The following is a 13,222-nucleotide window of genomic DNA, read 5'->3' on the forward strand; positions in this document are numbered from 1 at the left end:
GGGATCTTATGATATCAACATTAGCATTGTCTACTGCCTAGAACTCATGTAAATGATTTAGTTGAAGGAACTGTCGCCTCAAAAATAATTTTAATATAAGAATCTTTTCATCACATATTGATTTTTAAATTGAAATGTATGAAAGAAATTAGAAAAACCTCAATCCTACTTTTAGTATATGATAGGATCCTTCAGCCATATACATACAGCTTGGGTCGGACTGTGTTTCCAACACTTAGTCTCTATGGTCTTCCTTGATTCACTCCCCGCACAGTGCAGTGACATTATCAGGCATTGCTCTGTGCAGTCTGCTATGCAGGGGAGGCTTAAAGAGCCTAACAAGCATACATAGCAAATCCTACTGATTATATCTTCACACACACATCACGCAGAAGCTGATCTTCGTCAAAAAGTCAGACTGATTATGTCACTATACTGTTAAGGGACATTATCGGAATCCAAACACTGTTTGACACAGAGTGCCGGCATATGGCTGAAGGCTCCTGTCACATGCCTAAGGCAGTGTTGAGTATGGCTGAGTTTTTATTATTTTTTTTACATATGCTTCTTTTAAAAAAAAAAAAAAAAAAAAAAAATGTACTTTCAATGCTAGATGAAAGGATTATTATATCAAAATAAATACTTTTGAGGTGACAGTTGCCCTTTAAATAAAATAAATGGTTGACACTTTAAATCCCCCCACTAGTAATGTTATATTGTAGCTGATGTTTTAAAATGCCATATCTGCTTTATCTCCATTTATATCTTCTTTCCAAACGTATCTGCAACTTATTGTTTAAATCCATTCTGGGTCTTGATAGGTTACCGACGAAGCTCATATTGATAAAAGCAATCAAGCCGAGAAAGAAGGCAGAATACATCAATGCTTTGAATGCAATCATTACTTTCCGTCAGCCTCTGTATTAGCAGAGCACAACAAGGAGACTCATGGGAAAGAGAGAATCCATGTCTGCCACCTGTGCAATAAAGCATTCAAAAGAGCATCTCACTTAAAGGTAATATGCAAGAATGGCCTCCACCACTGGCTGATCACATCCCAAATTCGCTTATATTCCTGAATACTACATGGAGATTCATCCTCTGTATTTGAAATGTAATGTTGACGGTGTTGTTTTTATTTTATGTATAATTCAAACAGGAGCACATGCAGACACACGAGCCTGGACCATCCCGCAGTTCTCAAATGCCAAAATTATTTAAATGTGACACATGCGATAAGGCTTTTGCCAAACCAAGTCAGCTGGAAAGACACAGTCGTATTCATACAGGTAATAGCTGTCATATAACAAAGAGAACATTAACTTGTGTCATTAAATCTTAATTAACACATTGATTTATTTATTTTTAAGCTGAAGTGGAAATTCAAACAGAATGTCATGTTTGCTAGCTTTTTTAGAATGAAATGAACATTATTTTGATTCTGCAATGTGGTCATATGTGAATGATAAAGGCTTTGTATGTAGCCGGTTCTTATTATTTTTAATTCCCTATATTATGTAATGTAAAGCTACTAGAAGAGCATATTAATCAACTTTAATTAGACAGTCTATGCCAAGCAAGGCTTTATTTACCTGCATAAAATATACTATTTATCTTAAAGAAGATAAAGGATCGGGATGATTTGGGGTTAATGTGTAAATTGAATATTTTTTTTTTTTAGATTTTTTAGATTTTAATTAATCCAGACAAATAACCAGTCCTGACAATCATGTTGCAGAGGCATCTGAAGTCAAGAAGGCAGTTGCAGGCACAAAAGGTTGCTTTTCTGTCAGATTCCATTAAAGAGACTTTTTCCAATATTGTAAAGCCACGTTTGGAATAGAGTCTAACTAGTTATGTTCACAAAAGCAAGTACTTGCATTAGCAATGCCCTTCAAATAAAATGGTTTTCCCTTCTCATTGTACAAGTACCACCCATGGATAACCCCATTATTGAATGTTCAGTTTTAATAACTGCATTGCTGGCCACAGCGTTTGTTTCCAGTTTAACTTTTAAAGCATTCATAAATGCCTGAACATCAGGACCATTAATTTAACCGTTAAAGGCGGGCTTCATTGTAGTGCCAAATACCTTCTTTAGCACATGCAGGTCAATTGAGCTCTATGTGAGTCTTATGTTAATATCTGCCCTTCAAGGCAAATTGCTAACACAGGGTTGCAAAATAGTGAACAATGACTGGGTTAAAGGAACACTATAGTGTCAGGAACACAAACTTGTATTCCTGACCTTATAGTGCTAAACCCACCATTTAGATGGATTTCTCCCCCCTTACTCCCCTTAAAAGCAATGAAAACTCGCCTTATTTCCAGTGCCACGTGGGTCCGCCGGCGCTGGCTCTGCCCCCTATGTGAAATCATCAAAGTGGCCGATTTGTAGCCAATTTGGCTAAATCGGCACGGGCGGCGTCAAATGCTGTTTTGGCCAATCAGGGCCTCCTCATAGAGATGCATTGAATCAATGCATCTCTATGAGGAAAGTTCAGTGTCTCCATGCAGAACTTGGGGAAGTTAAACGGCAGGGCTGCTTACTGTGCAGCACTGATCCAAGACTATAGTGTCCCTTTAAGATGCATAAATATAGAATTTCTTCAGAAATGTCATATACAGTTGCAAGAAAAAGTATGTGAACCCTTTGGAATGATATGGATTTCTGCACAAATTGGTCATAAAATGTGATCTGATCATCATCTAAGTCACAACAATAGACAATCACAGTCTGCTTAAACTACTAACACACAAAGAATGAAATGTTGCCATGTTTTTATTGAACACACCATGTAAACATTCACAGTGCAGGTGGAAAAAGTATATGAACCCCTAGACTAATGACATCTCCAAGAGCTAATTGTAGTGAGATGTCAGCCAACTGGAGTCCAATCAATGAGATGAGATTGGAGGTGTTGTTTACAGCTGCCCTGCCCTATAAAAAACACACACCAGTTCTGGGTTTGCTTTTTACAAGAAGCATTGCCTGATGTGAATGATGCCTCGCACAAAAGAGCTCTCAGAAGACCTACGATTAAGAACTGTTGACTTGCAGAAAGCTGGAAAGGGTTATAAAAGTATCTCCAAAAGCCTTGCTGTTTATCAGTCCACGGTAAGGCAAATTGTCTATAAATGGAGAAAGTTCAGCACTGCTGCTACTCTCCCTAGGAGTGGCCGTCCTGTAAAGATGACTGCAAGAGCACAGCGCAGACTGCTCAATGAGGTGAAGAAGAATCCTAGAGTGTCAGCTAAAGACTTACAAAAGTCACTGGCAAATGCTAACATCCCTGTTAGCGAATCTACAATACGTAAAACACTAAACAAGAATGGATTTTGTGGGAGGATACCACAGAGGAAGCCACTGCTGTCCAAACAAAACATTGCTGCACGTTTACAGTTTGCACAAGAGCACCTGGATGTTCCACAGCAGTACTGGCAAAATATTCTGTGGACAGATGAAACCAAAGTTGAGTTGTTTGGAAGAAACACACAACACTATGTGTGGCAAAAAAGAGGCACAGCACACCAACATCAAAACCTCATCCCAACTGTGAAGTATGGTGGTGGGGGCATCATGGTTTGGGGCTGCTTTGCTGCGTCAGGGCCTGGACGGATTGCTATCATCGAAGGAAAAATGAATTCCCAAGTTTATCAAGACATTTTGCAGGAGAACTTAAGGCCATCTGTCTACCAGCTGAAGCTCAACAGAAGATGGGTGTTGCAACAGGACAATGACCCAAAGCTTAGAAGTAAATCAACAACAGAATGGCTTAAACAGAAGAAAATACGCCTTCTGAAGTGGCCCAGTCAGAGTCCTGACCTCAACCCGATTGAGATGCTGTGGCATGACCTCAAGAAAGCGATTCACACCAGACATCCCAAGAATATTGCTGAACTGAAACAGTTCTGTAAAGAGGAATGGTCAAGAATTACTCCTGACCGTTGTGCAAGTCTGATCTGCAACTACAGGAAACGTTTGGTTGAAGTTATTGCTGCCAAAGGAGGTTCAACCAGTTATTAAATCTAAGGGTTCACATACTTCTTGCACCTGCAATGTGAATGTGTACATGGTGTGTTCAATAAAAACATGGCAACATTTCATTCTTTGTGTGTTATTAGTTTAAGCAGACTGTGATTGTCTATTGTTGTGACTTAGATGATGATCAGATCACATTTTAGGAACAATTTGTGCAGAAATCCATATCATTCCAAAGGGTTCACATACTTTTTCAACTGTAATTGAATAAAAAATGTGAATGAGTTGGAATTATTTAAAGTTTTAACATAAAGAAACTTTCCAGTCATGTCTTTTATCCTACTATGTTTCCATAGCACCACTGCATGCAGTTCATCATATGTCTATAAGTGCATATCTCCCCACAGTATCTCTGGGATAATCGGGACAGGATGGGCAGAAACCTGATCCATAAAGGGCAGGCCAGTTAGGTGATTCATAAAGGGCAGACCAGCCTGCTTGCAAGCTCTCAGCCTTCTGGAACATGCAGGGAGTGCTGCTGAAATGCTCCCTGAACGTCTTATTGCCTGTTGCACAGCGTGAGTGCATGTAATTATTTGCTCGCACTGTGCTGTGCTTCCTGGGGACAGTCAAATAAAGTGTTACAGGACCCAAAAATCTGGACAGTCCTACTAAATGCAGGAGTGCTGGTAGGCCTGTAACTATGTCAATAATGGCCTATTCTCAGCAGCATAGAGAGAGAGTGCATCTTAGGGTTTATAAGATCACATCTTCCAATTAAACTAGAGAATCAACTCAAATAAGTAGTGTGATCCTTGTGAACAAGTGTGCATGCAGAGACAAGGAGTAAGGAATGGCAAGCAAGAGGCAATTTGAAATAATAAGCCTCTGCTGTGTTAATAGAAATCAGAACTCCGAAGAGTTGTAACTTATGGGGGAAAAAAATTATTAAAGTGACACTATAGTCACTAGAACCACTACAGCGTAATGTAGTGGTTCTGGCGTCTATAGCATATTCCTGCAGCCTTAGCACTGTAGACACTGCAATTTCAGAGAAAATGCAGTGTTTACATTTGCTGGCTAGGTACATCTTTAGTGGCAGTCACTGAGCCGGCATGGGGGTGCTGAGCGTTCCCCATAGAGATGCATTGATTCAGTGCATCTCTATGAGGAGATGCTAATTGGCGCATCTGAGTGTTTTGCTGTGCATGTGCAATAACCTCCCAATGCTTTCCTATGAGAAAGCATTGGATTGGCTGAGATCATCAAAATTGATAATATCAGCCACAAAGGTTGAGTCAGGCGTGGGAGAAAAGGTGAGTAAAATCACATTTAATATCCAGAGAGAGGGGATTGCCAGGGACCTAATGCTGCATGCTAGCACTATAGAGTCAGGCATACATGTTTGTATTCCTGACACTATTGTGTTCATTTAAGTTCAATTTAAAATGTTTGTTTTGAAAGTCTAATTTTGATTCCTTAAAATGCCAACCACGACAGATCTATTTTAATATTGCATTCTGTGAATTATTCTCAATATACCAATTAATGTAAAAAAAAAAAAGGCTTTTTGGTAAACCGGTTATGCTAGAGTAATTCAAGTATCCATTTCAATGAGCAATCAGGAAAAATGATCTTCCCTTCTTCATGAAAGAGGAATATTTCCATATACATTTGTAAGGAACTACAGTACACTGTATTGGGTCAAAAAAATACAAATAATGGATAATGTAATTGAATGACGACATGTAAACACTTTAAACCAATACCACAATGCTTTCATCTTCTTAATAGAAAGAAGGAGCATTATCTGAAGATCAGCTTATTCATGATGCACTAAGTTACAATATATGCAAAGCATGTTCTCTTAATTGGCACAGATTTTGAGACGTCAAACGAAGAATGTTCGTTCTTTATCAAGAAAAGTAAGCAAGTAGTTCAGCATGCTTGTCATTGTAGATAGTAAAACCAATTAATATGAAATACGTCATTAAGACTGCAATAACTGGCAGTGTTACGAGGAAAGCCTATTAATTAGCATTGATTACCTATTAATTGTGCCTTGATGGACAGTGCTTGGCATAAAACCTTACAAGGATTAGGTAGGGAGGATTGTGTTTTTGCTCTGATTTGCTCATTGTTGTGGAAACTGGACATCGTTTTCAGCTCACACACTGAAAAAAAAAAAAAGTCAAGCAGTTAAAGAGTATAGACCACAGCTGAAATCTGTCATTGTAGCATGTGAGAGTCCAGGGACAAATGGAAGGTCAAAGAAAACTGCTGGAGCGTATCTGTGTTAGCACCCTGTGAATATGTCTCTGTGCTTGTTAAATGTGTGGTTATCCCTGATATATTGCAGTTTATTCAAGGTAGAACAGAAGAAAAATATGCCTTCTGTTTTTTGTATTAGTCTATAATTTATGTAGTTGTGCATAAATCTATTTCCTTACGACTCAATACTTACAGAGCTTTTTGGAGTCACTTTTACTTTTTAAATCTCTTTTATAAGGAACCTGTGAACCAGGTTTAAGCACTAAAACTCCCCCAGTATTAGACGATAGTGTGGTCACCAGCCCTGGAAATCCATGTAAATGGTGTATTTCCTTGCCCAGTCGCGATATCGGTGCAGGAAATAGTAGAGGGTGGGATAGTAGTTTTGATGTGAAAGGACAAATTAGTGAATATTAAGATGTTCGAGATCTCTTAGAAACTGTGATAAATAAGGTAAAACAGGGCAAATGGAGGTAGAAGGAAAGGGGCAGAAAAATGTATGTGGGATTGAGCTCAGATAAAATAAGGGAACTCATTTGGATAGAGAGTGAGGATATGTAGAGGATAACATTGATAGGATGACTGAGATGAAGTAAGTGAATGAAGGCACATTTTAAAATTAGGAGAATGGCAAACTTAAAGAACACTGTAGTGTTAGGAATACATATTAGCCTGCACATAAAAAAATAAATAAAACGAAGGTTAACGATTTACTCACCTTCTTCCCAGTGCTGAGTCTCCCTCAGCAGCCTCCACCTAGCATGATATTATCCTTGAGGCGTGCCTTCAAGATGAGGTCCAATCCAATTCTCCTTGCTGCAATATGTCTATGATTTTGTCATAGAGAATCCCTGCAAGCAATGATTCTCTTTTTAAGACCGTGACGGCACCGTGCGTGACTTTACTGTATATTAGGTTATGAGAGCCAGGAGGCTCATTCCCGGCTCTCATACACAGAGGACTTAGAAGTATGGCTTGAAGCCACGCTTCCAAGCCTTCTAATTAGTAAAATGTTTAGATTTGGGGCTACTAGGTAGGGGGAAGCAACTGTAGGCACTATAACAACTTAACCTAGATTAGTTTGTTATAGTGAGTACAGTTTTCCCTTAACTGGGGAGAATGAGCAAAAAAATAAAGGGAAGAAAAGAAAAAAATAAAGGGAAAAATGGATTGAAATAAAAAGAAGAATTAGAAAGGTATGCTGGACATTTTAGATTTATGGCTTGATTTCTGCCAGTGAGTGATTTCATTTGTCATTGTATAATGTACAGTTCTTGGATCTGTTTTCATGGTTATATAGCTGTTCATTACTATCCTCCTGTTTTTATGAACTGGGCTTATATTCCCACATATTGATTCAGATTGCATCATTGATGTATTGCCACTGTCACCCAAATGGCATACTTGCCAATATTAGCATGGTAACATCAACGTTTGATTTGATGGCTAGTGGAACCATTCCTTTTTTTTTTCTTCAATTCTTTATTTTTGACTGACAGGTTGATACATACCAACATTTTTACATGTAATTGTACAAGTACAATATTCATATATAACATTTAACATCATGCATCCTAGTGAACAATGGGTCATACGTAAAGAGTTATGCATGCCAACATCGAATATCGTTGTCTGAGCCCTCTATGGCTAGTTTGTATCGCCCCAATCAGGTATTTTAAATATATATTAGAAGATTAGACATATATAACAAAATGAAGGAAAGGATAAGAAGGTTATTCCCTGCTGTTCCGTCCAAAGACATTAAATTACCAAGTGGGAGCTCCAAACCAGTGAATTGTATATCTCAAGTATATCTCCCCGTCGTAGCCCTTATGAGTGGTGTTGCTGTAGATTAATTTTACGGAGAAACTATCACTGCAAGGGATCAAGAAGGGAACCTGAGAACAACCATAATAGTGGAACCATTCCTAAGCTCCATTTCGGCAAGGGATTGCCAATCATGTAACTTAATTTAGCCTGACAGAAATGTGTGTAAGAAGTTATATTGCCCCTTTAAGAAACAGAATAAAAAGAAATGAAATCATATATTTAAACGGTAACTGTCACTTCTCTGGAATTTTAGCATTAAATGAAATCAAAGTCTAGTGGGCTACAAGAGGCAGAATGGCAATGTTTTCACCTGCAGGTTTAAAATGGGAGGAAGGTACCAAGACCACTAAAGTGAGCCAACAATGAAGCCAACATTTATGTCAGTACTTAAATATACCAATAGTTTCTCCCATAAAACTAGAGAAAATGTTTACCATTTATGGACAGGATCGAAAAGCTTTTTCAAGTACAAGGTTTAACAGAAACGTGGATTGTGTGTCCTCTATAAAGGGCAGAAATATTAATTTTATTTTATTGCCCTATGAACCAGTAAAATTATTGAAGATCAGTTACTTAAGCTATAACACCTTTTATGATCTTCTGGAAACTGTCTGTGATAGATTTGTTCCATGTATTTATGTTGTTTTGCTTAATTAGCCAATGACCTCGTTTCCAACTGATAGAAGAAATAATCTTCTAGGTTATAGTATATTCTAAGAAAATGATTTTCAGCTGATTAGATTTACTTGAACGAAAATGTCAAACATAGATTTATCTTCAGTCAAAGTGAAGATTTTTTAGATCTTTTCTACAGTCTGTATATATTGAATTTTATGCCATTTGTGAATAACATTTTCTCCTTGGGTTAATTTACATGTATCCAAATTAAAGTGCCATATTTTTTAGCATTATTATTTAGTTGTGTTGTCATGTGCAGAAAACATTAAAATTGAAAACCCTGGAAGTTACTGTCGAAGATGTTTTCCTAATGACAGACTTCTCATTTTCTGACTTTCTCTTTGCTTTTTTTTTTTTTTTTTTTAAACTTACTTGATAACTAGTCTATGAAACAAACGATAATTTAGTTGATTGGGCAAAATGATTATAGTTAAATGTTTTTCACATCAGTTATCCAGAAATCTACTTTTCAGTCATTTTATATACGTATAGATATTTTTTTAACATGTTCACTAACCTCTTCCTTCCTAGCCCTTTACACACACGCTGTATAAAAAATAAAATTGCCTAACATTCTTCACCAGGCATGAATTTCAATTCCAGGACTCTATTCAGTCTCTATTGTTCAGATAGGGGAACTGTAAAAGTCTACTTCTTCTTGTTGTATAGGAGGTAGTTAGGAGGAAGGTTTTCAAAAGTTTAATATGTGGGAGAAGGTAGTGCTGAGTGCACACTACAGGTCTTCCTTGTAGGCTGCAAAAGAATTCTGAAATATTATATTACAGATGCATGGTTTTAGATGGTAACTGTACCTATCCTATGTGTGCATAATGCCCACGTTATTTTTTTAATAATATGGGCCAAAATATATCCAAATGTTAGCTAGATATATAATTTTTCAAAGATGTTAAGATTTTAAGGTGTTAATACTTGTGTAAATAATAGTGCACTTCTTTAAAACATTTTTTTCTTGTCATTTGTGTTAGCAGTTCTATTGTCATAAAATATATATTATTTTGTGTTTTCTAATAGTAAATACAATTTGGTAGTAGGTGAGCTTTAAAGCAACAATAACGGTTTAAAAAAATGTTTTGTTTTAAAATATATTGAACGTAGCCAGTAACAACTATTTGTGTATTAAGAACAAAAAAACACAAAACCATCAAATGTGATTTGCTTCCAGGAGAGCGTCCATTTCAGTGCACACTGTGTGAGAAGGCTTTCAACCAGAAGAGTGCACTGCAGGTGCATATGAAGAAGCACACAGGAGAGAAACCTTATAAATGTGATTACTGCTCAATGTCCTTTTCACAGAAATGCAATATGAAGCTTCACATGAAGCGAACTCATGCCTACGCTGGTACGTATATAGCTGTGCTACACATTTTTTAATTCAATATTTTAACGTCTGCATACCTATTAAAACACTTTATGGGTGATTAGGTTTTCAAAAGCTGCTCCTGGTTTAATGTGATGCTGTCTTGCATGTTCCACAAGTTAAGAGTATCTGTGTCCTTGTTCAGTTTTTCTGTATTCATTCTTATCAAAATATCGTACTATTAAAATTATCCTATTAAAGCTAGCCTACTATATTTTAAGTGTAGTGCACTTTCATATAATGAATCCATCTAATTTAAAAATGCATCGTACAAATTATCAGTTTGAAATTATTGGATATTTTCATTATGTCCTGCATATTTTTGTTCATCAACTCTTAAATTTAATAGTGTTTCGAAGATGCTATGTAAATTGTGAACCACCCAAATGCCTGGATTCTAGAGGAGAGTTCTGTTTTGGAATCATATGGGGAAAAGTACACTGCAAGTATAAATATTTGCATTCAGGGTGCCTTCTAAGCTTGTATAACCCTTGCTAATGCTTGTCACTACCCACCTCTCTGTCCCAGTTTCATATCTTCTAATATGAAATGATTTAATTTTCTTGTTCAAGAATTTCCATGTATAGAGCTCATAAAGTGGTTTATTAAAGTTGTTAATATTCACGTAATTTTTTGAGAGATCCTTGTACACTGGAAATGCCACGTTATTGAAGAAATTGATCGCACATATCTAATCTACCATACTTAAATAAGCTAATGGGGTTATTTTGTTATCCAGATCTTATAGAAGAAGTTCCTTTGCACCCAGGTGAAGATGAAGGTGGAGAGGACATTGGCCAAGGACTTGATTTGGAAGAAGTTGTTCAGGAATCCTCAAGTGACTGGCAGTGTGGAATTACAAATGTTTTCCGATAATTTCTTGTTTATAAGAATATTGAGAATAAGAGCATATGAACACTTTAAAGATTTTCTAGCACCAATGTTATTTAAAAAAAATTTCCAGCTCTTACTATTGGATTCAACTATTGTGTTATCAACTGCAGCCCACCATAATTTATTTTTGTGCTAGAGAATTTTATTGAATTCTCACTCAAATAGTACTACATGTTAATCTACTCAGGAACCACTGACAAAATTTGTTACCATACAACTAGAAACCTATTGCAACTTTGGAAATATGGGCGGCACATGGTTCCAATTGTATGTAGCATGTTATTTTATGTACTATAATATAAAAAAAGTTTATTACATTTGAAATATTTTAAGTAATTTCAGAGATAATTGTAGGCGGGACCCACTATCTATGTTAAATTGAATTTTTCCCCCATCATTTTTGGGAGGGTTGCTTCCTAGAGCTTAATATATGCTCTCAGTATTTTGGTAACATAATTATTGGCATAACAGAGACCTACATTGAGTTATATATTAACGTTCATAGATGTCCTAGTGAGACCAAGATATATCTCAAAGGTTTGTAACAATTTTGTGGTTTTCATGGCATTTTAATCTATGGCTAATTTGGCAATTTTCAGGAACTAAACCCACCAGGGTCCCATGCAGCCAAGGCATTCTGATGCTACTGATTTTTCCAAATTGAGCCCTTTTGTGCAATATCATTCAAAAACCAGAGGGGGCTTTACATGGTTACGCGTTAAGAAACTTAAAGAATTTGTATATTTTGGGATTTATCACTCAGTGGACTCAAGTGATCCGAAAACAGGGAATAAATTAGTTTCTCCTCCATTTCTCCCCAAAATATTTGCTCAAAGCACACAAATGAACGGCTATCCTGACAGATGACCACAACACAGCTTGCAAGTGCAAGTCCTTGTAGTACAATAAATTTCTGTTCAGTTACAATTATGTGCATCCATCACATGAGCTATTTGTTTAAAAGCTAGGAACAGCTCTGTAAAACATAGTTTATTTTTTTACATGCTGTAGTGACATTCTGGTGTGGGTTAAAGAATGACTTTATATTCACTACTGTAATGAGCAAAAACAAAATGGTCCACATCTGTATCATAAACTACTTAACTACTTTTTTACTGTGTTTAATGAGAAAGAATGTAAACTCCAGTAAATTAAACTATAAACACAACCACAGAAAATAATGCCCTGTTACCTGAAAACACTGTTAAGATTTATTTAAGTATTATAGTAAGGGTGACTTTATTTCCCATTTACTGTGGATGCTTAACAAAACTGTGTACTGTAGCTTGTCATTACAATTATTACTAGTCCGCCAAATGCATCATTTAAAGAGTCTCTAAAGGGACTATATGGTCATCCTAATTATAGGTTGAAAATCAAGAAGTTAATGTTACTTAGGTTGTAGAGAAGTGGCTGGGCCATCTTCACAGGTTAATTTAGTAAAATTAGAAGTTCATATATTTCTCTATAGATGTTTGAGACATCGTACAATTCTATAATTTTAATAAAATTAGTATTTTTCATTGAACATTTCTGTTTCTGCTTCAGTGATAATATTATAGGTTTTTTTCATTTGTTGTGTTTATTGATTTCCTGTCCTATTCCTTTACAGTTCCATAACTCAAAGCAGATCGTTAATCAATACATATTGTTTACAAAATGTGATTCCATGTTTTTTTCACAATACAAACCAGCACCATTTGCAAATTATTACAGCATTTTTAAAGGGAAATTTTCATTAAAAGTAAACTTTTTTTTTTTTTTTTTTATTAAACATATATAAAGGATAGAGTTCTATCTTTGTATTCTGTTTTCAAATTGTTTGATTAAAACAGTAGCAATATGTACTTTTTCTTAAAAATGTATTATTTTAATGAAAATTTTCACTTTAAAACATGGGCAGATTTATCTGGTTACCTGAATCTTTTTCTGTAAATGTTTTTATTTATTAAAAAAAATATTTGTACTTTTTTTTTCTTTTTTTCTTCCTATGTTGCTTATTTCCAAAATATTAAGTCTAGAGGATCGAGGTGAGGGTTACCCGTTTTATCTGGGTCTGTGATAGAGAGAACATTTTAAGAAGCTGGATTCAGCATTGAAAACATGTTCTTGGCTTTCATGCATACACATCAATATCTATTGTATCCCAGTGTCTGTGCCAAAAGTAATTATACAAACGCATACACACT

At 36.0% G+C, this 13,222-nt stretch overlaps 1 protein-coding gene across 2 annotated transcripts in view; it reads left to right on the forward strand.

The window, feature by feature from the left end:
• The window catches only part of ZNF236 (zinc finger protein 236), a 174,674-nt gene extending 161,897 nt beyond the window's left edge, over positions 1-12,777 (forward strand). For both annotated transcript variants that reach the window (XM_063451634.1, XM_063451635.1), the window contains 4 exons: positions 822-1,016; positions 1,160-1,289; positions 9,945-10,121; positions 10,879-12,777. In XM_063451634.1, the coding sequence (XP_063307704.1) occupies positions 822-1,016; positions 1,160-1,289; positions 9,945-10,121; positions 10,879-11,015 (639 nt within the window). In that variant the 3' untranslated portion in view covers positions 11,016-12,777. The remainder of the gene's footprint in view (positions 1-821; positions 1,017-1,159; positions 1,290-9,944; positions 10,122-10,878) is intronic.
• Positions 12,778-13,222: the final 445 nt, after the last annotated feature.

The sequence above is a fragment of the Pelobates fuscus genome, chromosome 4, assembly GCF_036172605.1.
Source record: "Pelobates fuscus isolate aPelFus1 chromosome 4, aPelFus1.pri, whole genome shotgun sequence".
Taxonomy (NCBI): domain Eukaryota; kingdom Metazoa; phylum Chordata; class Amphibia; order Anura; family Pelobatidae; genus Pelobates; species Pelobates fuscus.